General features: G+C 47.3%; 1 protein-coding gene and 1 pseudogene across 1 annotated transcript; one reads left to right on the top strand and one right to left on the bottom strand.

The window, feature by feature from the left end:
* The first annotated feature begins 827 nt into the window (after window positions 1-827).
* On the top strand, window positions 828-1,579 carry LOC110125106 (heat shock protein HSP 90-alpha A2-like; annotated as a pseudogene).
* Window positions 1,580-2,116: 537 nt separating this feature from the next.
* LMAN2 (lectin, mannose binding 2) lies at window positions 2,117-21,880 on the bottom strand. Its single transcript, XM_020873979.2, has 8 exons — window positions 21,465-21,880; window positions 21,179-21,297; window positions 7,832-7,949; window positions 7,114-7,193; window positions 6,817-6,978; window positions 6,614-6,728; window positions 3,951-4,070; window positions 2,117-2,780 (listed from the first exon to the last, which is right to left on the bottom strand). The coding sequence occupies exons 1-8, from the start codon at window positions 21,667-21,669 to the stop codon at window positions 2,620-2,622; spliced, it is 1,080 nt and encodes a 359-aa protein (XP_020729638.2). The 5' UTR covers window positions 21,670-21,880; the 3' UTR covers window positions 2,117-2,619.
* Between the last annotated feature and the right edge of the window lie 3,766 nt (window positions 21,881-25,646).

Consider the following 25,646-nt stretch of genomic DNA (forward strand, 5'->3'; position numbering starts at 1 on the left):
TAAAATTATTAAAATATACATACATATTTAAAAAACAAAACCAAAAAAGCCTGCCCTTGCCCAGGCCCCACCTTCTTACACCAGAGCTGGAGAAGAAGGCAGGCTCACTTTCCTTTTCTAGGTGGAAAAGGGTGAGAATTACATGCGGTCATGGGTGAGAATTACAGAGTATCAGATGCCAACTTGCCTACTTCAGGAATTCAGGGGACACCGAGCACAGTGAGTGGGCTGCAGATGACATGTCTGCTGCGGTCGTGGAGGGGCGTCCAGACTCCAGGCCTCGGCTGTGCATGTCAGTGTGGTCATGGCGCTCCCCTCCACGAGGGAAATGCTCAATGAGGCGGAGCCTCAGTGAGCTCTCCCTACAGATTTCCTGCATCCATAAGGGCATGGAGTGAAGGCAGTTAACTCAGGTCAACTGCTTAGAACCAAACCCTTGGGCACACAGTGCGCAGTCCATGTTAGCTACTTTTCGAGTAAAGAAACCATTTTGAGGTAAGTGCTTAATAAAATGTTTCAGTAAGGAGAAGCATGTTTACTCTTATGGCTTCATGAACAAGCTCCCAAACCCATATGACAGAAACACAGCTCATACCCCTCAAAGTCAAGCGTGTGAACAATCTCTCGACACCTAAGCCATACACACAGGAAACATCGAGAGGGACGGGAGATGGTTAACAGTAGGCCAACAAAGAGCTCTGGGAGTGAGCCTGAAAGACTGAGAAAATAAGTTCTCACTCTTCACCTCATCTACTTTTACATTACCTATTCTACAATGAAAGTCTGATAATGTCAATTACAAAAAGCCTGCCCACACCTGGAAGCAAGGGTTTGCACTTGCTTTAAGATAGAGGTTCAATTGCTTCTGTGTCCTGGTGCCGCATTGATGCTAAAAAAATCCGTGTGGTTCTTTAGCCAAGATGTTTGAGGAAACCCAGACCCCAGACCAGCCGACAGAGGAGGAGGTTGAGATGTCTGCCTTTCAGGAAGCAATTACCCAGTTGACGTTACTGAGCAGCAATAATTACCACTTGAATAGACAGCTCTGAGGGAGATTTTTTCTAAATCATCAGATGCTCTGGACAAAATTATGATGTGAAAGATTGACAGACACCAGTAAACTAAAATGTGGGCAAGAGCTGCACATTAGTCTCATTCCAGACGAGTAAAATCGAACCCTCACAGCTATGGACACCAAAAGGGGGACAACCAAGGATGCACTGATCAATAACCCTGGTGCTTTCCCAAGTCTGGGACCAAGGCACTCATGGAGGCTTTGCAGGCTGCTACAGAGCTCTCTGTGACAGAACAGTTTGGTGCTGGGTTTTATTCTACCTATTTGGCTACTTAAAGTGGCCATTATCACCACTATAGCCTTCTGTAGGAGGATCGTCCAGTTAGGACTAACAGAGGCAAACCTACGGGCTGAAGAACAAAGGCTATTCAGTGTCTGAAAGACCTAACCAAGTCTTTGGAGGAAAGAATAAAGGAGATTGTGAAGAAACACTCTCAATTTATCGGATGTCCCATGACTCTCCTTGTGGAGAAGGAACATTATGAGGAAGTCAGTGGTGGCTGAAATGTTTAACTGTGAGTGGGAAGAAGTTAAACACTGTGAGTGTTTAACTGGGCTGGAAGGGGACCCGTCCCGTGGCAGGCGGGGGTCAGGCGAGACTGGATGCAGCAACCAGCTGCACTGGGAGTGAGCCTCAGAGGCTGCCACATGTGGCACTTACCACTGTGGGCTTTCTTCACGTCATAAACCACCTTTGACCAGCCATGACACGAATGGGAACACCACTGCTGACCCACAAGCCCTTGGGTGGGAAGTCACACCCTCCGTGTGGGAACCACATCCTCCCCTCAGTGGGTGCTTTCACAGAGGCCCACGGTGCGTGGAGAGAGTGCAGGCCCCACCCCATGTTGCCAGCGGCTGTGTGTCACCGGGCAAGTTTTGCTTGACCTCCAACAACTGATTCCCCAACTGGGAAATGGAGACCACAGCACCTGCCTCCTGGGGCCAGGCCATGCCTGAGGGGATGAGGTTTGAAGCTGGAAAGCACCCGGAAGTCACTCGAAGAAAGGAAAAGCAGACCTCTTAGGGCAGCCACACAACTGAGGTTGGTTATTTCACTTTATTTAGCAAACCACCAAACTGCTCCTCCAGCCTCACCCGAGGGTCTGCCTTGGGAAGAAGCTCGGAGCGTGAAGACCCAGGCTCCCCAGTTGGCCTCCTCTTCTGCCACACATACCACACAGCACAGAACATGATCACTGCTTGTGTCCTCAGGCGCCCACCCCAGTGTGGCCTGGGGGGCCCTCCAGTGTTCACAGCCACCTGCCAGGCTCTCGGCCCAGCACCAGGCACAGACCCCCTGCTCCTGAGAGGCCTGCACAGGGCCAGAGCCTTTGCCCCCAGCTGTGGGCATGGAAAACCCTTATTCCCCAGCCCTGCAGCCTTACTCCCCATTGGGCAAGAAGCAAAATATATGAAAATACTTTAATTATTTCTTTGAAATGGTTAAGAAATAAGGTCATCTTATTTTCCTTTTACAATCCTAGTAAAAAAAAAAGTTCACATTAGCGCCAGGGCCCTTCCCCAAGCCACGGGCTGGCTGCTCAGTAGAAACGCTTGTTCCGTTCCTGCCGCTTCTGAAACACCACGGCCCCCACCACGGCACACACGATGATGCCCAGGAGCGCGCACAGCAGCAGCAGAAACACCCGCCACCCCGTCAGGGGTCCGCTGCGGAAGTTCCCCGTTGGGTCGTCCACGTTGTCTGAGGGAGGAGAGAGGGGGAAATGAGGGGCCGAACGGGCTCCCTGGAGACAGCGTGATAAAGGCCCACCACCCCACCCTCGAGGCAGCAGCTGTGGCCTGCTCGCATGGCTCCAGCAAGAGGCAGGAGTATGCACAGAGCGACAGGGACCAAGGTTCCCTGAGATCCAGGCTGAGGTGCCTTCTGCTGCAAGAAGCTGGTGAACGCTGAACACCTGGGATCTCCCTGACAGCCTGAGTCTGCCTAGGCGGGCCCAGGACCTATTTTCCCAAGACCACCCCCAGTCCAGTGCAGTGGTCTGAGGTCCCCAGCTGAAGAAACATGGCCCTGGCCACAGGCTGCCCTCCCTCACATGTGGACGTATTCAGTGCCTCCTGGGGATGCTCCCAGGGCCCTGACCCCCAACCTCCGTCCTTTCGCTTTGACCTTCTAGCCCAGTGGGCCCACTTGTCTGACAAGGAATCAACCCCTGCTAGGCCAGCTGCATAGGTTGCTGGGTAGGCTGGAGCAGATGTGTCCAAAAGCCTTGGCAGCAGGAAGCCTTCAACAGAAGGTTGCAAATCAGTGGTCTATGGCAGGGGTTGTTTGGCCCCCAAACGTTTAAAAGCAACTTGAATCTTTAAAAAGTGAAATGTCACATAAAATTTTGGGTTCCAGTGGTACTCCATCTCCCGCTGGGCCCCCACGCACGACTCTGGGGCTCCTGAAGTAGAGTTCACAACACACACACACACACAGGGACCTCACTCCCCATCCATCCTGAAAACCCTCTCTCTGTGAGGATGGAGTGGTGGCTGACTGCTACCCTGCAAAGGTCTCAGACCTGGAGGTTTGCCAAAACTCAAGTTTGCATCCCGCCATTTTACCTCTTTCTAGCTGAGGAAGCCTAAGGATCAGCTCCCCTAGCAGTTGTAGGACCTACTGCAGGCTGTTTGCTGAGGCCACGCACTGAGGTATCAGCGTGCCTGCACCAGCAAACAGCCCCTCTGGCCTCACTGGCCGTTATCCCAGCACTGAGTGCAGGATGATGCAGATGCCAGGGGCTCACACACCTGTTCACAAGCACTAGCTGCTGATTCAAGGGCTGAGCTGGTCCCAGGAAGGGCAGATGGACCCCGGGCAGCTCCTAAGCCAGCCCAGGCCCCGCCGGTAGGGGCTGTGCGAGCATACCTTTGGGCGACTTGAGGAAGTTGACGCTGGGCTCGATCTTGGTCCAGTCGATGCTCTCCTCGTCTGGTGTGTGCTCCACCATCAGCTGGAACAGCTTCATGGAGATGATGTCATGATTGTCTGCAATCATGACGAGAGTTAGCTTCTAAGGGGCATGGAGCCACTCTGGCGCACGTGGCTCAACCCTCTCCCGGCCCCCACCACAGAGAGTGGCCAGGTCCCCTGCAGAGAACCCAGCAGCCTCCAGCAAGCAGTATTCCAGGGGCTGGAATACTCCAGAACTCAGCAATAAGAAACCTGGGAAGCAGCAGAGCAGAGAGGAAAAAGCACAGGTTTTACAATCAGCATCGCTGGGTCTGATCCTGGCTCTGCTACCCTCTTTGAGGCTCAGTCTCATTTGTAAATGGGGGTGGTAATCTCCATCTTGTGGTTACTGAGGCATGTAAATGAGAAAGCACACACAGGGACAAAGGTAAACTGCCTGGAGGTAGTATGTCCTTGAAAACAGAACCAGGTAAAGACCCACACACTGCTGCATGGCTGGCTGAGAAGCCTGACCCTCCTGGGGGCGGGCAGCCGCCAGACGCTCTGTCACAGAGACCCAAGTGCTGACAGCTCGGCTATGACAGTCATTGACTGTACCTGGGGAGATGTGAGGCAGGCCCCGGTCCACTACTGTGGGCAGGAGAGGACCTCTGCCTGACACTGACAGTAACTGACAATCCCGTTTTGAGATGGAGAGGTTGAGGCTCAGAACAGAGACAAGGGTCCTAGGCAGTCTGCCACCAGCTATCAGCTCAGCTAACTGACTGGAATCTGAATAAAGGCCAGGAAAAGGGGGAAAGCGTAAACGGCAAGGACCCTGTGGCCAGGTCAGGCAGAAACCAGTGTACCAGACACCCGGTGTGTGCAGGCCTGGAAGCCCAGGGACAAGCAGGGACCCTGGAGTCAGACAGCAGGTCCCATTTGAGCTCTGTCACTTCCTGGGTGCCCGAACTTGACGTTCACCTCCCTCCAACTCCCAAATGCCCAATGGTCTCAGCTGTACAAAAGGGGAAAGAGAGAGCGACCTACCTAAGAACAGCCATGAGACACCTGGCGGGAGGCTGGCATGCACGCCCCTCCACCTAAGGGTCATGCACTACCGCAGGCAAGGCCCCTCCATCGCCCTTCCCAGGGCCTCTCCAGACAGACTCAGAGAATAACCCCTGTCAGAGACCTGGCTCTGTTTCCAGAACTTTCTCATGACACCTGCTGAAACACTGTCAGATGGAATTCCAGGTAACCCAGGGAAGAGTTGTACCGGGTCCACAAAATACACAAGACAGGCCGTGAGCTGGTAATTACTGAAGCTGACTAACAGCAGTAAGGGGCTTATCACACCATCTTCCCTCTTGTGGGTATACAATTGGAATTTCCATATTAGAAACCTTAAAATAATAGACACTCCGGGAAGCAAATGGACCCAGACACTTCCATGGTGACGGGGACGCTCCTGGACAGTGGCTGGCTCATAGGCCCTGGAAACATCTATCCTGACAACAAACAAGCCTCTGTCTGGTCTGCCACGTTTTTCTCAGCTCTGGTCAACAAGAGCTGACCCCAGGTACGGTGCCTCCCGAGGGCCCTGAGAAGGGACTAAGGACCAGCGCCAAGCGCCACCCAGGCCTGGTGTCCCAAGAGGCCTGTACCGGCGGGAGCACCACAAGCTTACAGCACTCACCGCGGGCCAAACACGACAGAGCCCTGACTCCATGGAGCTCACGATTCAGTGAGGGGGACACGACAATGAAATGAATGACACGGTGGATACCAGGGTGGTTAAATACTATGAAGTAAAGTAAAGCTAGAAAAGGCGACAGAAGTGTGCAGGCGCCTGGGGTCTGTGTGTGTGCGACTTTTAATGAGAGAATCAGGGATGGCCTCACTGGGAAAGAGATATCTGAGCAAGACCTGGAGAGATGCAGGCACAAAGGCCCCAGGCAGGAGGGCAGCGGTGGGTCTGAAGAGTGGCTAGGGGCAGTGTCGGCAGAGGGAATGTGGTGGAAGGCAACAGGACCACTGCTGGGAGGGCAGCATCCTCAGCTCTGAGTGAGGTGGATGGAGTAGCTTGGCTGTGGTGCTGGGATGAGGGGACACTCGGGAGGCTCCTGCAGTTGTCCAAGCAGAGAGGACGGTGGCCCAGACCTGCCTGCAGTAAAGGAAGGGAGAAGAGTGGTCTGCTGCAGGGTGAAAAGAAGACACAGCCAGCAGGACACGCCAACAAATGGGAGGTGGCGGGGGAGAGAAAAAGCAGAGGCCGGAATAACACCAAGGTGCTCTGACCCAGGCAGCCACTAGAACAGAGGTTCGTTTGTCTCTGGCTGTGGGCGTGTGAAGGCTGAGAGGCCTGCTGGGCACGTGGCTGGTGCCTCGGGTCTGGAGAGGGACACGTGGGGGTCCATCGCTGGGTTCACCAGATTCAACCCCCCCAGCTCACAGGTGACAGAGAGGGAAGACGGCTGAAGGACTGCACACAAACGGGAAGAGGGGGAAGAAAACCAGGCACGTGTGGGACCAAATGAAGGCAGGTCGAGGAGGAAAGGGACCTGCCGTGTCACAAGCTCCCGAGAGCAGGGAAGGTCAGACTGAGACTGGATGCCCTGCACTGCCCGCACACTCACCGGACAGGTCGCCGGTACCAGCAGAGGCTCCAAAGTAGTAGCCGGTGGGCAGGCGCACTCCCGTGATGTCAATGCAGTTCTTCCACTCATTCTTGTCCTCCAGGTCAGTCATCACCTGCGGCCAGCCAGCAAGTCAAGGGCGGCCCAGGGCCGGCCTGCCTGCCTTCCCAAGCCCCGCAGAGCCGCCCCTCTTGCCTGCTCACCGTCAGGCGACCCCGGGAGTAGCGCACTGCCAGGAAGGTGTCGTGATCGCGGTTGCGGAAGTCAGCCGTGCAGCCTGCCAGCTCGGTCCAGCGGCCATCCTTGCTGTGGTCGTAGGACAGGGAGCCATTGTTCACCATCACGGAGATGTACGGGAACACGCGCTGAGACAAGACACCGGTCACTCCGAGGGCAGCCCAGCCAGTGGGAGGCCGCAGGGAACCCACCACCCTGATCCCTGGAGGCTGCTCCCACGCAGGGCCCAGGGACAAGTCCCATCCTGCTCTGCAGGAGCCTACCTCTGTGGTCTCATCGTTGGGGTACGTGTCCAAGAAGATGGCTAAGCCATGGAAGTTGTCTTTGCTTCCAAACACAGGCCCTAGAATTAGAAGGAGATGCTCCTGTGATGGGAGAAATTGGGAGTTGCCCGATGGGTACCTGAAGGACAGAGCAACGCCAGCGTGGATGGCGTCAAAAGAGGTTAGCCCACGGTCATGCTCCCAGGAAAAAGAAGGGCTCTCTAAGTGGGGTGGGGCGGGGGGTGGAAGGGTAGTCTCAGGCATGTGGCAGAAAGGACTCTAGTTTGAAGTCTGAACTGTGAAGGAACAGCACCTGTCTATGTGCTCTGAGGTATTGGGGGCAAGAGGATACCTAATCTGTAAAAAAAAACCAGGTGGTCATGCAGTAAGGACCATCCCTGAATCCAGGGGTCACCAACTTTCTGTCCAAGGCCAGAGAGCAAAGATTTTAGGCTTCGTGGGCCACAGACAGTCTCTGTCACAGTCTTCCTTGTTTTTTCCTTCTTAAAACGATAGGATGGTAAAACCCTCCTAGCTGGTGGAGAAGACCAGGCCACACTGGGCAGAGTTGACCAGGGGGTCATCTTCTACAGGACGCTCCCTCCAGGTACTCCCCAGGCCCCATGCTTCCTCAAAGGGGAGCAGCAGCACCCTAACAGGAGTGCAGAGTGGGGGGTTCCTGGCCACAGACAGCCCACCTGTGCCAGCACCACCCTACCTGGCACCAGGCGGTCCCGGGTGTACCACAAGGCAATGCCGTCTCCATGGAGATTTTTCTTTCCTGCGCCATGAACTTTGAAGTGAACGTGCATCTCCCAGTCCTTGAGGAAGCAAGGCTAGAGGGAGAGCAGAGAGGGCTGTCAGAGCTCCCCAGGCTTGCCTACTCACTGAGTGACCCAGCACAGACCCTGGAGCAAGTCGGGACACTCAGAACAGGGCCAGGCAGCACGGTCCCAAGTATCACTGATGAACAGATCCCCAAGCATCTCAGGAGGGAGGGAGAGGGAGGCCACAGACTGTCCCAAGGCTGCTGAGGCCCAGACTCCACCCACCCTGGCAACAGTCTTCTCCAGGGTTGGTTCTCACACCTTGACTCACTTTCCTTGATACCAGCCAAACCTGTTAGCCCTGATTCTTCTCCATCCCCACTGTTCCTGTCCCCTGAGATCTTGTGGAAGGATTACTCTCCCTATTTGAGTCACATATTTTATAAAAAGAAAACACATTCAGAGTTGAAATAACTTCTCCACAGTAGGTAAGTGGATGTCCTGACTCACGCCCAGGACTGTCTGACTCGGAAACTTCTGCTGTTGCCTACGGCTGCCGTGGCCTTCAGGCCTGTAACACAAGCTGCGCCAACTCCTTTCTGGCTCTCCGTCCCCACTGTGTTCCCTCAAACAGAGGGACCCACACCCAGGTCTGGCAGACTCGAAGCCCTGAACTCTCAGCCGGCACACCACCTGCCTCCTGCGGTCTCAGCCCAGCCTGAGGGTGGTGACGCTGGTATCGGGCCTGGGGGCTGGAAGGGCAGCTCTAGGGCCTCTGGGCTACTGTGATGTGAGGGAAGGAAGGACTTCCCAGCAGTCAGGAAGGCACAAAGCTGGGCCCACAGCAAGGACACCAGCCTGGCTTTGCCTACCAGGAAGCTGCTCATGAAAACTATGGTACTGACACTCTAACAAGAATCTGCTTAGAGAAAGTCTGCAGATGGGTGTGTGAGCAAGTAATTAAACAAAGACCCAGCTGAAAGGCAAACTAAGACAAGATACTGCTGACTTATCAGATTGGCAAGGCTTAAAGAGATCATGAGCAGCAATGCAGACAAGAATGAAGAGAAACGGCCTAGATCCAGAGGACAGCGGATGCTCCCATCTTCTTGGGAGCAATTTGGCTATTGCAGCTTTTTAACAAAATGAGGGAGATCCATAAGCTCTTACAAGTCAAGATCAAGATGTCAAAGATACTAAGAGGAAAGATAATAGTATCAGCGCTATGTGCCCACTTAAAAAATACATATATATATATATTAATCTCTGTTCAGAGAAAGAAAGAAATGAAAGAAATGTGACCAACATTAATGAAAGCTAACTCTGGGAGGGGAATGTTTACTTTCTACATTTCAATCTTCTATACTGAACATATTACTTCCGTAATCATAAAAAACTCAAATAAAAAATAGAAAACCCTATGTCCCATCGTGGCTTGTGCATCACTGATTCACCAGGCACTGTTCTGGGCCTGGGCACCAGGAGCTCAGGTGAGAAGACTCGGCCCTTGAGAATACAGGGTTAGCAGGCACCTGCACGACAGTCTGACATAGTGTGAAGTCAGCCCTCCCAGTTTCTGACAGTTCACTGGCTCTGGGAGACTCTGCAGATTCTGGATTTGGGCAACTGTGAGGTGATAAAAAGCAGGTCTCCATGACAGATGTGCAAGGAATCTGAGTCCAAGACCTGCTGAGGGGGTTGGAAGGACTGGTAAACCAGTCTTGCTTTGGATAGAGGTGACAAAAATCACAACTGAAAAGTAAGAACAAATGAGAAAGGGCTCCCAGGGGCTGCAGCTCAGCTATGAGTTCTCACAGTAACTGAAATTAGACTAAACAGACTCACTCAGGCCTCATACTTTCAACAAAACATTGTACAAACACAATATCTGGGACACAACCAAAAATACCAGGCACATGAAGAGACAAGATAGGAACAAAACACAGAGAAAGGCAAGGAGGGAGAACAACGACCGCCATCACCATCCCAGGGACCCTTAAAAGTAACCAGAAGGAAAAAAAAGATTAACTTCAAAGAAGCTATAATTAGCCTGATACTAGAATTTTCAACAGAAACACTAAGATTAATAAGACAACAGACTGATATATTTGGAGTTGAAGGAAAATAACAATCAACATAGGATTCTATACTTAGCACATGTATCCTTCAAGAATGAAGGTGCTCTTTGGCCTTGGACCTAATTTTCGGCAATAGAGCTAAACACACTAAGAATATTCAGTAAATTATGGGATCTGCTATTTCCCTCAGGAAAGTGGTGAAGAGAAGGGAAAGCAGCCAGCACAAGTACACTTGCTCCTGTGACAAAACCAAGATGAAGAGACAAGCTGTGGGGATCTGCCACTGCGGTTCCTTCATGAGAACAGTAGCTGGTGGTGCCTGAACCAACGTCGCCACTTCTGCCGTCACAGGAAGGTCAGGGCTCAGAAGACTGAAGGAACTGCAGGATCAGCAGAAGCACCACCACTGCTAGCCTATAATAAATAGATCAACTTATGTAATCCCCTTTAAAAAAAAAAAAAAAGGTGAAATTAAGACATTTTCCAACAAAAACACTAAAGACTATCTTTCATTCTTCAGGGAGAAATGTGATCCAGATCCAGACATGAAGTCAAAGATTCAAGAAGGAATGAAGACCAATGACTAAATTAAGTATGAGACTAAAAATATAAATAAATATTTAGCTGTATAAAACAATAATGTTTTGTGTGATTTAAAACAGAAAGATTAATAACAACATGGCAAAAGAAGTTAAAAGTGTCCTAAAAGCCTATCATCGTCCTGGAAGGAGTTAAAAGTACACCTTATCAGTACTCTTTGGTAAAACATGATCTGTGTTTAAACTCCAGAGTAATCACCAAAATCTTGGGAAATAAGCACAGAACTTTCAAGCTAACAGAATAAAAGTGGAATAAAAATTAACCAACTCAAAAGAAGCCAAAACCAGAGAGAAAAGTGAACAGAGGAGAGCCAGTACAAACAAAGTAAACAGTAAGATGGTAGATTAAATCCAAATGTATCAATGACTTTACAAAATGTAGATAGACTAAATGTTGGTAAGGATACCCAGGATCTCCCTGTATTCTTTTCTTTTTTTTTTTAAATGAAATATAGTTGACATACAATATCAGTTTCAGGTGTACCACATAGGGATTTGACGGTTACACACATTACAAATTGATCACCACAAGTCTAGTAATATCCATCACCACAGAAAGTTACTGTAAGACTATTATTATTGCAATATTATTGACCACATTCCCTATGCTATACATTACATTCCCATGATTTAATTTTACAACTGGAATTCTGTACTTCTTAATCTCTTTATTTTTTCTTGCAACTACATGTGAATCTACAATTATCTCAAAAAAAGTTTAATTTTAAAAATAAATAATAGATCAAAGATTTAAACTAAAGAGCTAAAAGTATAAAACTCTTAGAAGAAAACAGGGGAAGCACTAGATTTAGCAATAATTTCCTGGATACGCCACCACAGCACAGACAACAAAAAAAAATTAGATAAAGTGAGCTTGATCGAAATTAAAACCTTTTACATGTCAAACAACAGCAAGAGAATGAAAAGACAACCCACAGATTGAGAGAAAAATTTCCAAATCATATACTGATAATGTCCAGAATACATAAAGAACTCCTAAAACTCAACAACAAAAAACAACCCAAAACTAAACAAAGGGTTTAGATAGACATGTTTTTCAAAGAAGAAGATAATAATTTGTATATGAAAAGCATATAAAAGATGCTCAACATCATTAATCATTAGAGAAATGTAAATCAAAACCGATACCACTTCACACTCGTCTGGATGACTATTATAAAAAAAATGGAAAATACAGTATTATAAAGATATGGAGAAACTGGAACCCTGGTGCATTGCTGGTAGGACTGTAAAATGGTGTGGTTGCTGTGGAAAACAGTTTGGTGGTCCTCAAAAAGTTTAACAAAGAGTTACCATATAACCTAGCAATTCCACTTCCGAGGTCTTTACCAAGAGCAGTGAAAGCAGGCACTCCAGTAGCCACCTTTGTCCACCCATGTACACAGCAGCACAACAGCCAAAAGGCGGAAACGACCCAGTGCCCACCCACAGATGAATGGATGGACAAAGTGTGGCACACACACACACAGACACACAGGGGTACTATTTAGCCATAAAAAGAATGAAATACTAATACATGCCGCAACATGGATGCACTTTGCCTATATTATGCTAAGTGAAATAAGTTAGATACAGACAAATATTCTATGATTCCATTTATGTGAGGTACCCAGAAGAGTCAAATTCAAAACCAGAAAGTAGAATAGTGGCTACCAGGGGCTGCAGAGAGGCAGAAAACAGGGAGTCAGTGTTTAAGGAGTACCGTTTCAGCTTCCAATGATGAAAAAGTTCTGGAGATGGATGGTGGTGATAGCTGCACAACAAAATGAGTGTACTTAATGCCACTAAACTGTACACTTAAAAATGGTTAAAATGGTCAATTTTATGTCATGTATGTTTTACCACAGTAAAAAAATTTGAGAAATTTTTAAATTTTCTTTTTCATGTAGATACATATTTATAGTAATTGAAACTAATTTTTTTGTTGGTAGACATTACACTTTAAAAAATTTTACTGTAGACTGATTTACAATACTGTGTTAATTTCTGCTATACAGGAAAGCAACTCAGTTATACATACAGTCTTTTTCGTATTTTCATATTTTCCATTATGGATTATCACAGGATACTGAATATAGTTCCCTGTGCTATACAGTAGGATTTTGTTGTTTATTCATCCTATATTAATAGTTTGTGTCTGCTAATCCCAAACTTCCAATCCTTCCCTCCCCAACTCCCTGACAACTTGGCAACCACAAGCCTGTTCTCCATGTCTGTGAGTCTGTTTTGTATATATGTTCATTTGTGTCATATTTTAGATTCCACATAAGTGATATCATAAGATACCTGTCTTTCTCTAACTTCACTTAGCATGGTAATCTCTAGGTCCACCCATGCATGCATGCTAAGTCACTTCAGTCGTGTCTGACTTTGTGCAACCCTATGGCTTCTCTGTCCATGGGATTCTACAGACAAGAATACTGGAGTAGGTTGCCGTGCCCTCCTCCAGGGGATCTTCCTGACCCAGGGATCAAACCCGCATCTCTTGTGTTTACCTGCACCAGCAGGTAGGTTCTTTACCACTAGTGCCACCTGAGAAACCCTCTCAGTCCAGCCATGTTGCTGCAAGTGGCACTGTTTTTTTTTTGTGGCTGAGTACTATTTCATTTGTGTGTGTGTGTGTTACACACACACACACACACATATCTTGGTTCATTCATCTGCTGACAGACATTTAGGCTGCTTCCATGTCTTGGCTATTGTAAACAGTGCTTTAACGAACATAGGGATGCATGTATCTTTTCAAATTAAGAGTTCTAAGTATATGTCCAAGAGTGGGACTGCTGGATCATATGACAACTCTATTTTTAGTTTTCTGAGAGTTCTCCACACTGGCTGTACCAATTAACATCCCCATCAACCGTGTAACAGGGCTCCTTTTTCCCACACCCTTTCCAGCACTTGTAGTTGGTAGATTTTTTAATGATGGCCATTCTGACCAGTGCGAGGTGGAACCTCACTCAAGTTTTGATTTGCATTTCTCTAATAACTGGCTTCCCGGGTGGCTCAGTGGTAAAGAATTCACCTGCCAACGCAGAAGATGTGGATCTGCACAGAGAAGATCCCCTGGAGAAAGAAATGGCAACCCATTCCAGTACTTTTGCCTGGAAAATCGCATAGACAGAGGAGCCTGGGGGCTACAGTTCATGGGATCACAAAGAATCTGACTTCACTTGCAACTGAGTATACACACAGGCATTGGCCATCTGTATATATTCTTTGGAGAAATGTCTGTTTAGGTCTTCTGCCCATTTTTTAAAAAATTATTATTGAATTGTATGAGCTGTTTGTATATTTTGGAAATTAAACCCTTGTTGGTCTCATCATTTGCAAATATTTTCTTTCAATCTGGGCTTCCCTGGTAGCTCAGTTGGTAAAGAATCTGCCTGCAATGCAGGAGACTCCAGTTCGATTCCTGGGTCAGAAAGATCTGCTAGAGAAGGAATAGGCTACCCATTTCGGTATTCCTGGGCTTCCTGTGGCTCAGACGGTAAAGAGTCCGCCTGCAATGCAGGAGATCCCTGGGTTCGATCCCTGGGTTGGGAAGATCCGCTAAAGAAGGGAAAGGCTACCCACTCCAGTATTTTGGCCTGGAGAATTCCATGGATTACAGTCCAAGGGGTCGCAGAGTTGGACATGACTGAGCCATTTTCACTTTCTCCCAATCCATAGGTATCTTTTCATTTTGTTTATGGCTTCCTTTGAAAAGTTTCTAAGTTTGATTAGGACCCATTTGTTTATTTTTGCTTTTTATTTCTATTGCCTTGGGAGACTGACCTAAGGAAACACTGGTACAATTTATGTTAGAGAATGTTTTATCGATGATCTCTTCTAGGAGTTTTACGGTGTCATGTCTTATATTTAAGTCTTTAAGCCATCTTGAGTTTATTTTTGTGTGTGGTGTGAGCATGTGTTCTAACTTCACTGATTTACAACAGGCTGTCCAACTTTTCCAACACCACCTGCTGAAGAGATTGTCTTTTTCCCATTGTATACCTCCTGTGTGGTGACCATCTACACTTTTAAAAACTGTCTCAATGCCATTAAGTATCATGCAGAAGAGAATGGTTTGAAAAATTAAACTGTTTAAAAATAAAAAACAATAAAAGGTTAAATGGGGGACTTCCCTGGTAGTCCAGTGGCTAAGGCTCCAGGCTCCCAATGCAGGGGCCCGGTTCAATCCTGGTCAGGCAACTAGACAGCATCTGCCTCAACTAAGATTTGCATGCCACAACTAAAGACCCACGTGCTGCAACTAAAGACTGAAGATCCCTCATGTTGCAGCTAAGTCTAGGCAAAGACCAATAAATAAACAACTTTTTAAGAAAGGTTAAATGGCAAATTGTTATGTTGCTGTGTTTTATCATAATAAAAATAAATGGATAACCACCCAAAAGCCTGGTTATATGCTGTTTACAAGAGACAACTCTAAAAGAGGTAGGGAAAAGAAAAGGACAAAAAAAGACAGCACATGCAAATGCTAAGCAAAAGCAAGCTTGTGCAGCTGTGCCAATAACAAAGTTTAGAAGAGGACTCTTCTCCATGACAAAGGACTCCATTTACCAGGAAAATGTCGGTCTCAAAATACAGGAAGTAGAAACTGACAGACTATAAAGATGAAGGCAAATACACACACAGACATTTTAATACACCTCTTCTAATAACTGATAAAAGCAAGCAAAATGTCAGAAAGATACAGAAATTTGAGCCCAGTCAGCAAACAGATCTAAAGATCTAAATGGCACACTTCACTCAACCAGCAGAGAATCTATGTCTTTTGCAAGCACACATGAATGTGTCCCCCAAACCCTGACCACTTGAAGGACCATCTGCAAGTCTCAACAGATGTCCAAGGACTGAAATCACAGAATCCGTTTCTTGACCATGAAATTAAACCAGATATCAATAATAACAACTTAAAAAGTAAAGACAACTAGAAAAGCACTTACATATTTGAAAAAAATGTAAAAATGTAACTTACATACACAAAAGTCAGCCCAGAAGCCAATATTTCAAATGGCCTCTTTCATGCCCAGGAGTTTCTGTGCCCGGGAACAAGGCACTGAGATAAGACCCCGAGCTAGCAGGAGGTGTGCCTCTGAGAAGGGCCACTGTGCACCGGAGGATGGGAAAGGAGGACCTCCCCTCCCGTCCCCAGCATGCCTGCAGGAGATCAGTTCTAGGAAAGAGCACACACACACAAAATTTGAGGACCTAGAAACTGATACCTCCAAGACTATCCAAGCCTTGGAAAGTCTCCCCATACTACAGGTAAGACTGCAGATCATCAGATAGAATACAATGATAAAGACAGTACAAAGAAGGTTTTTAAGCAGATGAAGTATGGGCTGGAACTAATGTAAAAATGCTTTTGGGGGCAGAACATGACATGGTCATGGCCCTTCATCCCAGCTGAGCCATGTTGGGAGCTGAGATATCTTAATGCCCTGGCCCTCCCCCATGCCAACTAAATCAGAATCAATCACTTGGCAGTCATGAACCATTTTACAGCTAGGTGGTTTCTATGTCTTGGCTTGCAACAAAGTGAAAGGCAGAGCTAATCTAAGAGTCAGCTGATACATCATTAACATTTTTTTCCATTAAAATTTCTGATGAAAGAGCACTACATTTGGGGTTTATAAATCAAAGGAGTTCAAAATATTGAATGACCCCTGCTATAACAAAACTCCTTGCATCTCCATCTACTACTTAAGCGAACATAAATTTTCAGCATTCACATGAACAAAAAGCAGAAGTCATGCTTAAGCTTCTCATTCTGACAATGACATTCAATCAAATGGGGATGGGGAGATGACAGCTCAATGAGATGCATTTCAAAAAGTGTTTACTCGGTGTAATAATTACTCAAAAATTGTGTAATGTGTAAGGCATTTCTTTCGATCAACTGTATACCAGTGGTAACTATAATAATCCCAAAGAAAATATTAAAACTTAATTTCAAGGTCCCAAAAAAGTTAAAAAGCTTAAATTATTACACTTAGTCACAGAAGAACATGATAGGCTAATCAATAAGATTTTTAAGCATTACATACACTGCATTAGGATAAAATTCTGTGTGGGATGTGAAATGAAAATATAAGTTCAATTTTAAGAAATGACATACAACTTGGGCTTATTAATAGTGTTTAAAGGGCTTCCCTGGTGGCTCAGCTCCTGCCTGCAATCCAGGAGCCATAGGTTGGATCAGGAAGATCCCCTGGAGGAGGGCATGGCAACCCACTTCAGTATTCTTGCCTGGAGAATCCCATGGATAGAGGAGCCTGGCGGGCTACAGACCATGGAGTTGCAAAGAGATGGGACACAACCGAAGTGACTTAGCACACGCACACAGCGTTTAAAAGAGTGGATCTCAAATTGCAATATTTAGATTCCACTCAACAGGAAGATAAGACAATTATATTCCAGACTGAAAATCTGATGATGGCAAGTGCAGAATTCTCTCATCCCTGTGATACTACCAACCACCAGTGACCTCCAATCATAATTAAGTTACTTGTGACTGAACCAATTTCTAGCAGTTTCGGCACAATTTGTACCTCACTTTAAAAAAAAAAAATGTATGCTATGCTGAACTCACTTCCTTGAAAAATATCCTTCTCAGAAGTTATCCAAGGAGAGAGCAGCATGGAAGCATATACACTAACATATACAAGTAGAGAGCCAGTGGGAATTCGCTGTATGACTCACAGAACTCAAACTGGGGCTCTGTAATCACCTGGGTTCACACCTGGGTCAGGAAGCTTCCCCTGGAGGACACAGCAACCCACTCCAGTACTCTTGCCTGGAGAATCCCCAGGGATAGACAAGCCTGGGGTGCTACAGTCCATGGGGTTCGCAAAGAGCTGGACACAACTGATCAACTAAGCACTGCACAATAACCTAGAGGGGTGGGAATGGGCTGGAGGGAGGAGGGAGATTCAAGAGGGAGGAGACACATGTACACCTATGGTTAATTCATGCTGATGTATGACAGAAATCAAAGCAATGCTGTAAAGCAATCATCAATCAATTAAAAATAAATAAACTTAAAAAAAATAAAATAAAATAAAAGTTATCCGAAAGCATGGGAGCCCCCTTGCGGTCCAGCCATTGGGACACCGTGCTTCCACCACAGGGGGCCCGGACTGGGCAACTAAGATTCCACATGCCTCGCAGTGCAGCAAAAAAAAAAAGAAAAAAAAGTTATCCAAAACCAAACTGAGACCCAATGAAACTTAAACGCTTTTGCACAGCAAAGGAAACCATAAACAAAAAGACAATCCACAGAAAGGGAGAAAACATTTGCAAATGAAGCAACCCACAAAGGATTAATCCCCAAAATATACAAACAGCTCATTCAGCTCAGTATCAAAAAAAACCAACCAATCAAAAAAAAAAAAAGGGCAGAAGATCTAAATAGACATTTCTCCAAAGAAGACAGACAGATGGCCAAAAAGCACATGAAAAGATGCTCAGCATCGCTCATTATTAGAGACATACAAATCAGAACTTATAACGAGGGCCCTGCGGGCAGCACAGCCTAAGCAGTAGAGGGGGCTTGGGGCTGAGTCCTCGCTAATGCCAGTGTGGAGATGGCGCCATGGCCAAGGGGCAGAGGGGCAAGCTGACCACCGCCACTGCTATCACCACCAAGGGTAGTCAAAGAGCCGCTTCGGGGCAGGGGGCAGGTTGGGGAAAGAGGGGTAAGTATCATTTTTCTAGCTTTTCTGGGTGCAGTGGCGGTGATGTTCCAGGTCCCCAGAGCGACGCTGGCTGCTGCCTACCTGGGGAGAGGAACGCCAGCTCCTGAGCAGGCCCCCTTGGGGAAGGAGGGATGACCACTGACCTGCCAGGAAACTGCCTCCACTGGCCCAGGTGTGGAACCTGACAGCACAGCCACCACTAGTCTAGCTTCCGTGAAGGAGCAGATAACCCTGCATGCTGAAAAAAACTGGAAACCTATCATGATTTTTGCCCTGTAATTCCTTGATGGCCTCAGATGACTTCAAACTTTTCTTTTGGCAAAGAAGAGTACTCTTAATGGATGTACGTATGGAAGAAGGCAAAAGGGGTTTTGGTTTCTTGGGAAAGAAGGAACCTCCTTCTGTTTAACTGCTACCTCTTTTGTGAAGCCACATCCACCCCAGCCTGAAGACAATAAGTCAACTCTCTCCTGAACTTCTTTAACACTTTATACCACTGCTCTGACTCTTATCATATGATCTTTTGGAGGATATAATAAAAAACTACCTAAGGATTAAAAAAAAAACTGCAATGAGGTATCATCACCTCACACCAGTTAGAATGGACATCACCAAAAAAATCTAAAAATAATAAATGCTGCAGAGGGTGCGGAGAAAAGGGAACCCTCCTATGCTGCTGGTGGGAATGTAAACTGGTATAGCCACTATGAAGAACAGCATGGAGATTCCTTAAAAAACTAAAAATAGAACCACAATATGATCCAGTAATCCCACTCCTGGAAATATTTGGAGAAAATCATAGTTCAAAAAGACACATGCACCCCAATGTTCATCACAGTGATATTTACAATAGCCAAGACATGGAAGCATCCTAAATGTCCATTAGCAGAGAAATGGATAAAGAAAATGTACATATATACAGTGAAATATTACTCAACCATAAAAAGAATGAAATAATGCCATTTGCAGCAACATAAATGAACCTAGAGATCATACGAAGTAAGCCAGACATATCAAAAGTCAAATATCATATGATACCACTTCTATGTGAAATCTAAGGAAAAAAAAAAGATACAAATGAACTTATATACCAAACAAACAGACTCACAGACTTGGAAAACAAACTTTTGGTTACCAAAGGGGACAAGTAGTACAGGGAGGGAAAAATTGGGAGTTGGGGCTTAATAAAAACACACTACTATATATAAAATAGACAATCAACAAGGACCTACAATACAGCACAGGGAACTTTACTCAATATTCTGTAATAACCTATATGGGAAAAGAATCTGAAAACAAAATGGATATATGTATAAATGAACCACTTTGCTGTATACTTGAAACTAACACAATACTGTAAATCAGCCATAATATAAAATGAAATTAGGGGCTTCCCTGGGGGTCCAGTGGCTAAGACTCTACGCTCCCAAGGCAGGGGGTTCAGGAGCAATCAATCCCTGGTCAGGGAAGATCCTGCATACCACAAGATCAAAGACCTCTGTACCGAAACGGAAGACCTGGCACAGCCAAACAATCATAAAATGAAAATTTTTTAAGTTATATGACAGAATAAGGTGAGAGAATGTGACTCCAGGGGAAACAGGGTAATTATTGAAGTACTCTCTGAGTGGGTGGCACTCGAACTAAAACTTAACAAGTGAGGAGAAACCAAGCAAGCATGAAGAGCCAGGAGATGGTGTTCCAGACAGAAGCTACAAGTGCAAAGGTCCTGAGGCAAAATGGCAGCCAGAGAAGTTGGAAGAATATTAACTGAGAGGATGACTGGAGATGCGAGGCACTAGGGGCCAGACCGTGCAGACACAGTGCATGTTTATCCGTTCACAGGAGACCCCAGGCTCTGAGGATCAGAGTGAAAGCTAAGCAAAGTATCTCCAGATCCCCCAAGCAGGAAAGAAAGGAGGAGGAGAAGTCACACGCAGACGAGGCAACACAAGGACGGTGTGGGCTCTCAGAACTACATGGGGAAGTCATTCAGAGAGACCAAAGAGTGGGGTGATGGATAAAACTAGGACACTGGCCAACTGCTTAGGCCATGGAAAGGGTTGGGATCAGGCAGGTTGAGGGGAGGAGTAGGTTCTGCCCCCAGTTATTCCCCTTGCACCCCTTCCTGACCTTCCTTGGTGTGGCGTCTGTGCAGCAGCAGATCTCGGCCACTGCTTCTGTATGACACGCCTGCGACCCCCGAAGGTCCGTAACCTCTGCAGCAAAGGTCACAGAAACTAAAACTGCCCAGGAGTCCACTGATGGCCTCAATCAAGCACTGAGGAAGAGGACTGATGTCTGCAAGGATTTTTAAGGGGTTCCTCCACCGTCCAGGCTGCGGTCAAGTGTAGCAAGTGAATTGCTGGACTTGGAGATGAGACAGAATTTAAATGTTGTTTACAGCCATTCATTGTGTTTGCTCTGCTTATGCAGAGTCATGAAAGCCACCTATATCAGTCTGAGATAAGTGCAATAAGGCACGTTAAAGTCAGTGCCTAACACACATAAAATACCCAATAAAGACCCCACTCCTTCCCTTTATCCCACTAATGAGAGGGTTCAGTTGAAGCAGCTCCACTACTTGCTGGCTATGTTACTTTGAGCAAGGCACTTTCAACTCTGAGTCTTAGCTGCTTCAGCCAGCGAAACAGAGATAACATCAGTTACTTTACATGGCTTTTGAAGGAATAAAAAGACAGGTGCACAAAGTGTCAAGAACAGCTCCTGACATGTGGTAACTTCAACAGCCATCACCTGTTACTACTGGCAAGTACTAAGGCAAGGGACCAAGGGGGCGGGGGAGCAGGGGGGCCTTCAAATCAAGCTCAGGCTTGCTGAAGACTAACTGCAGTGGCTTACTTCATGGTCTGCCTCCCCTCTTAGGAACCACTCACCAGGTGGTTCCAGATGGAGCCCTCTTTGCTGCGCTCGTCAGGGGTCAGACGCACATACTGGCTCGTGAGCATCGTGCTTCCTTGGAAGTCCCAGAGGAGGGTGGAGCTGGAACCGATCCCTGAGGACAGAGACAAGGACAGACAGCTGCCTAAGAGGCCGGGCCAGGACTAGCTTTGCCGAGGCAGGGAACCCACAGGGCTGCCCTGATCAGAAGAAAGAGCATCCCTTCCCCAACCCCGTCCAGCTTCGACCTTACCCTAAACTCATTCCCGCCACAGGCCTCACCATGGTAGGGCTTGATAAGCGAATGCTCCCGCTTGAGATGTTCACTGTTGCCGTCAGTTATATCCGCAACCACCGGCCCCAGAAACAAGAGGAAAAGCAGAAGTATAGTGGGGCCTGGGCCGGGGCCGCGAAGCCCAGACCTCCCTGGGCACCGCCGGCCCCAGCCCCAGAGCCAAATCCAACCTGCTGCCGCCGCCGCCGCCATTCTCTGTCCCTCTGGGCCACTTCCGTCCTAGGACTTCCGCCTTCCGGGTGTTCCATCTAATAGCCTCCGGCCCGAAACCCACCAACCCTAGTGTCACCTGGGAACTCCCAGCAAAAGCAAAGGCTCGCTGCCGAGTGGACGACGGCTTTATTTGCTAAGCAGCCCCCTATCCTGGTCGAGTGCCTTGACGACTGCGAGACACCTGTCAACCAGCCTCAGCAATGGGTTCTTAGGAGCGACAAGAGCAGCAACCAATCATGGAACAGCACGTTCGGTTTGCGGGCCAACGGGGAACGGAAGGATGATTTGTGTCAGCAGGCTGCGCGGAGGGTCGTCTGTGAAGCGGGGCATGCTGGAACTTGTAGTTTTTATGGGCCCCAGAACACTTGACCTCTGGCCACTGGTCAGCTCTGTGGGGTAATCTTTCCCAGTCAGAGGAGAAAGGAGTTCTAAATTGAAGGTGGAGGCCTGAATTCCAACTTCTGCGCCGTCTAGATCTCAGGCGGGGCTTTTTCGTCTGTGGCTCCAAGCCCTTGCAAACTTAGAATTCTATTTGGTGGCGTCCACTATTCCCAGCTCCTCAGGCCCAATTGGATTTCAGCAGAAGGAGGAGGCCCGAAGTCCCATCCCTGTGATGGTTGGGGCCCATTCATATCCAAATGATTGTAGCGGGTCCCCTCCATGAAAGATCCAGGGAAGCTGACTGGACCAAAGGTGGGAAACAGGTGGCCCACAGCTAACCAGAGCTCTTACTGATGCTATTTCAGTAAATGGCTCAACTACTAATATTTTAAATCTTGAGATAAATCGCTATTAAAAATCCAAATTTCCAGCTTCTCAGGAAAAATCGGAAGACCCAACCACACTTGGGTCATGGGGATGCCCTGCTAAAAATGCCTTATTTTTCAAAGCTCCTGTCCACTCTGGCCACTAATTTAGAGCACCTGCCTGGCCCCCAGACACTTGAATTAATAACTCCTGTTATAGATCACAGGGTGGAATAGTTGGTCGCTTGCTTCTTTAAAAAGTTGGCCCCGCTCTCTTTTAAATTGCTGTTCTCTGCCTCAACAACACATCTTTAAAAAATAAAACAAAAAAACTGTTTGCCTGCTCCAGGTCTTAATTGCAGCACACAGGATCTTCAATCTTTAGTAGTAGCATGTGGGAATTTTTTTTAGTTGCAGCATGTGAACTCTTAGTTGGCAGGACCTAGTTCTCTGACCAGGGATGGATCCCAGGCCCCCTACATTAGGAGGACAGAGTCTTAGCCACTGGACCAATGTAGGAGATAGATGGGCTCCAGGTTTGACATTTACAACTGGCTTCCTGTTTGCATTTCATAGGGCATGAAGAAGTGGGCTTCAGGCTGGATACTAACAACTGTTAGCACTTCTTGAGGCAAGAGATAGGTGGACTCCAGTTAAGGCATTTACAACCAGCTTCCTGTTTGCCCTCCAAAACGGAAGTAACAGCAGAAACAGGGTAAATAACCAGTGTTTTCCTCTTGTAAACACATTAAGGTAACAGTCATGGCAAGGACAAAGAGGAACAAAACCCTGTTTGAGTAGAGGATTAAAGGATCTCCGTTCCCCCCTCTTTTGGGGCAAGGGAGATGTTACACCTGTGCAGAAAGGCTGCTTGTGGGTCAAAAATCAGGGGATAATGCCAGGCCATAGTAAGTCTTGCTCCTGTCAGAAGTCTTCACTTAGAGATCCATTTTGGCTGAAGGGTGCAAGCGCACCCAGGGGAGTATCCCAGGGTAGGCCAGGTGTGAAAAAAGAAACCAGATAATTGGCCTAAAGGAAGACAAAGACCTGGAAGAACTGCCCTATATAAATGACTTGACTGCCTGTTTGTTGTGTTCCTCTTCACTAATGGGGACGCCCACACCCTTTCTCTCCAGTGTGTATCTCTGCCTTGCTTCTATCTTAACAAAGCATTTCTCTGTTTGCTCTCCCACTTGTTGTTGTGTTATGTCTCCAATAATAAACTCTGTACCTGCATTTACAGTTTCTGCCTCTGTGATAATGCATTTTTCACTGGGGGCAAAGATCCAGGGAAAAATAGCTTCTAGCCTCTAGCCCTTGCTGGTCTGGCAGTTAAGATTCCTGGTACCCAGGCTACCCAGATTCAATTACTGGGTAGGGAATTTAGATCTCATTTCATGCCACCACTCACTGCTGCCTCCCTGAGATCAGGACCACCAGGGAAGTCTCAAGAAGTTGCCTTTTTGAATGAATGAACTTCTTCAGGATTAAGTAGTAAGACATCTTTTTAAAATTATATGGGGCTTCTCTGGTGGCTCAGTGGTAAAGAATCCACCTGCCAATGCAGGAGATGCAGGCTCAATTCCTAGGTTGGGAAGATCCCTTGGAGAAGGAAATGCCAACCCACTCCAGTATCCTCGACTGGGAAATCCCATGGACAGAGGCGCCTGGTGGGCAACAGTTCATGTGGTGGCACAAAAGTCAGACATGACTTAGCGACTAAACAACAACATCAGACGTATATACAACAAAAGTCCTCTTCCAAGAGGTATACACTCCCAAAGAAATATCCATATTTAAACAGTCGGACACAACTGAGCAACTATGCACAGCACACACATGCAAACAAGGACATATGCATACACTTGGACCTCAATGAGGGTTGGGATTTTTATCAGCTGTTAATCACTACTGAATCCCCAGCATCTGGAAAAGTGATTGGCACACAGAAGGTGATTAATAAGTAATTGGTAAAAGAATGGATATTTGGTCTAGAATCTGGAAAGAGACGCTGACGAATGAGTCGGAGTTTACCAGAAAGGCATCCTTAGCAAAGGGAACAGGAAATGAAAAGACCAGGAAAGATCCCTGAAGGCAAAAGGAATTACAGTTTGGAATGGCTGAGGAGTGGTAGGGGAAAGAGTATGGCTGAGGCCAGAACTCAAAGAGCCTTCAATTCCAGCTCTGGAGTAGAAGGCAATGGGATGGTTTTAAGCATGCAGGTGACCAATCATGAGTTTCCTTGGCTACAGCGAGAAAGACTGGAGGGAGGTTACAGGTGAAGTAAGGTGTTATGACCAGATGAGAGAGGGCGGGCCTGAGCCAGGAAGGTTTCCACAGGGAAGGGGGAACAGAAGTCCACAGGGAAACTAGATGTCAGTAACAAATCCCCTGTGGGAAGACAGGGCAAGAAAAGTTGAGAACTATGTTTTGTGACATCGAAGTATCACCATCATTATGGAGGGGAGAAAACTAAGCAAGGCCTGAGAGGTGGGGAGTCCCAGAGTTGGCTGGAGGTCCCTGGGGTGAAGATTCAGTCTGTGCCAAAACTGGCATCCATTGTGGTAGTGGTGGGAAGATATATCTCTGCAGCAGCAAGGGGGGATGTGCTTGCGGGGAGGTGGGGGTTCCAGGCAGGACCTGGGTGATTAGTTTTTGCGGGGAAGAAGATGAGCTGTTGGAACCTGGACCAGCGGTGGCCCAGGGCCAGCTCCTGGCGCCTCAGGCACACCCACAGCTCAGCAGAGCTCCACCTTGATGTGTAACCCTGCTGCGTGCGGGCTTTCTCTAGTTGTGTTGAGCAGGCGCTACTCTTTGTTGCAAACCATTGGCTTCTCACTTCAGTGGCTTCTCTTGTTACTCAGGCTCTAGGGCACTCGGGCTTCAGCAGCTGCTGTATGAGGGCTCAGTAACTGTGGAGCATGGGCTTGGTTGCTTAAGATGTGGGATCTTCCTGGACCAGGGGTCAAACCCACATCCCCTGCATTGGCAGGTGGATTCTTAATCACTAGGCCACCAGGGAAGCCCAGCAACTCACTTCTGAATCTCAGTTTCCTGACTGTAGAATTATTCAATGAGCACCATTCACAAGCAGGTTGTGAGGATCAAAGGAGGTCATGTTGGGGGAAGACTTTGTAAACTTTAAAGCCTTATGAATCTAGGCCCAGATCCATGGCACAGCAGACAGGCAGGCAGCTGCCACTCAATCAC

This window comes from Odocoileus virginianus, chromosome 3 (assembly GCF_023699985.2).
Source record: "Odocoileus virginianus isolate 20LAN1187 ecotype Illinois chromosome 3, Ovbor_1.2, whole genome shotgun sequence".
Lineage (NCBI taxonomy): Eukaryota > Metazoa > Chordata > Mammalia > Artiodactyla > Cervidae > Odocoileus > Odocoileus virginianus.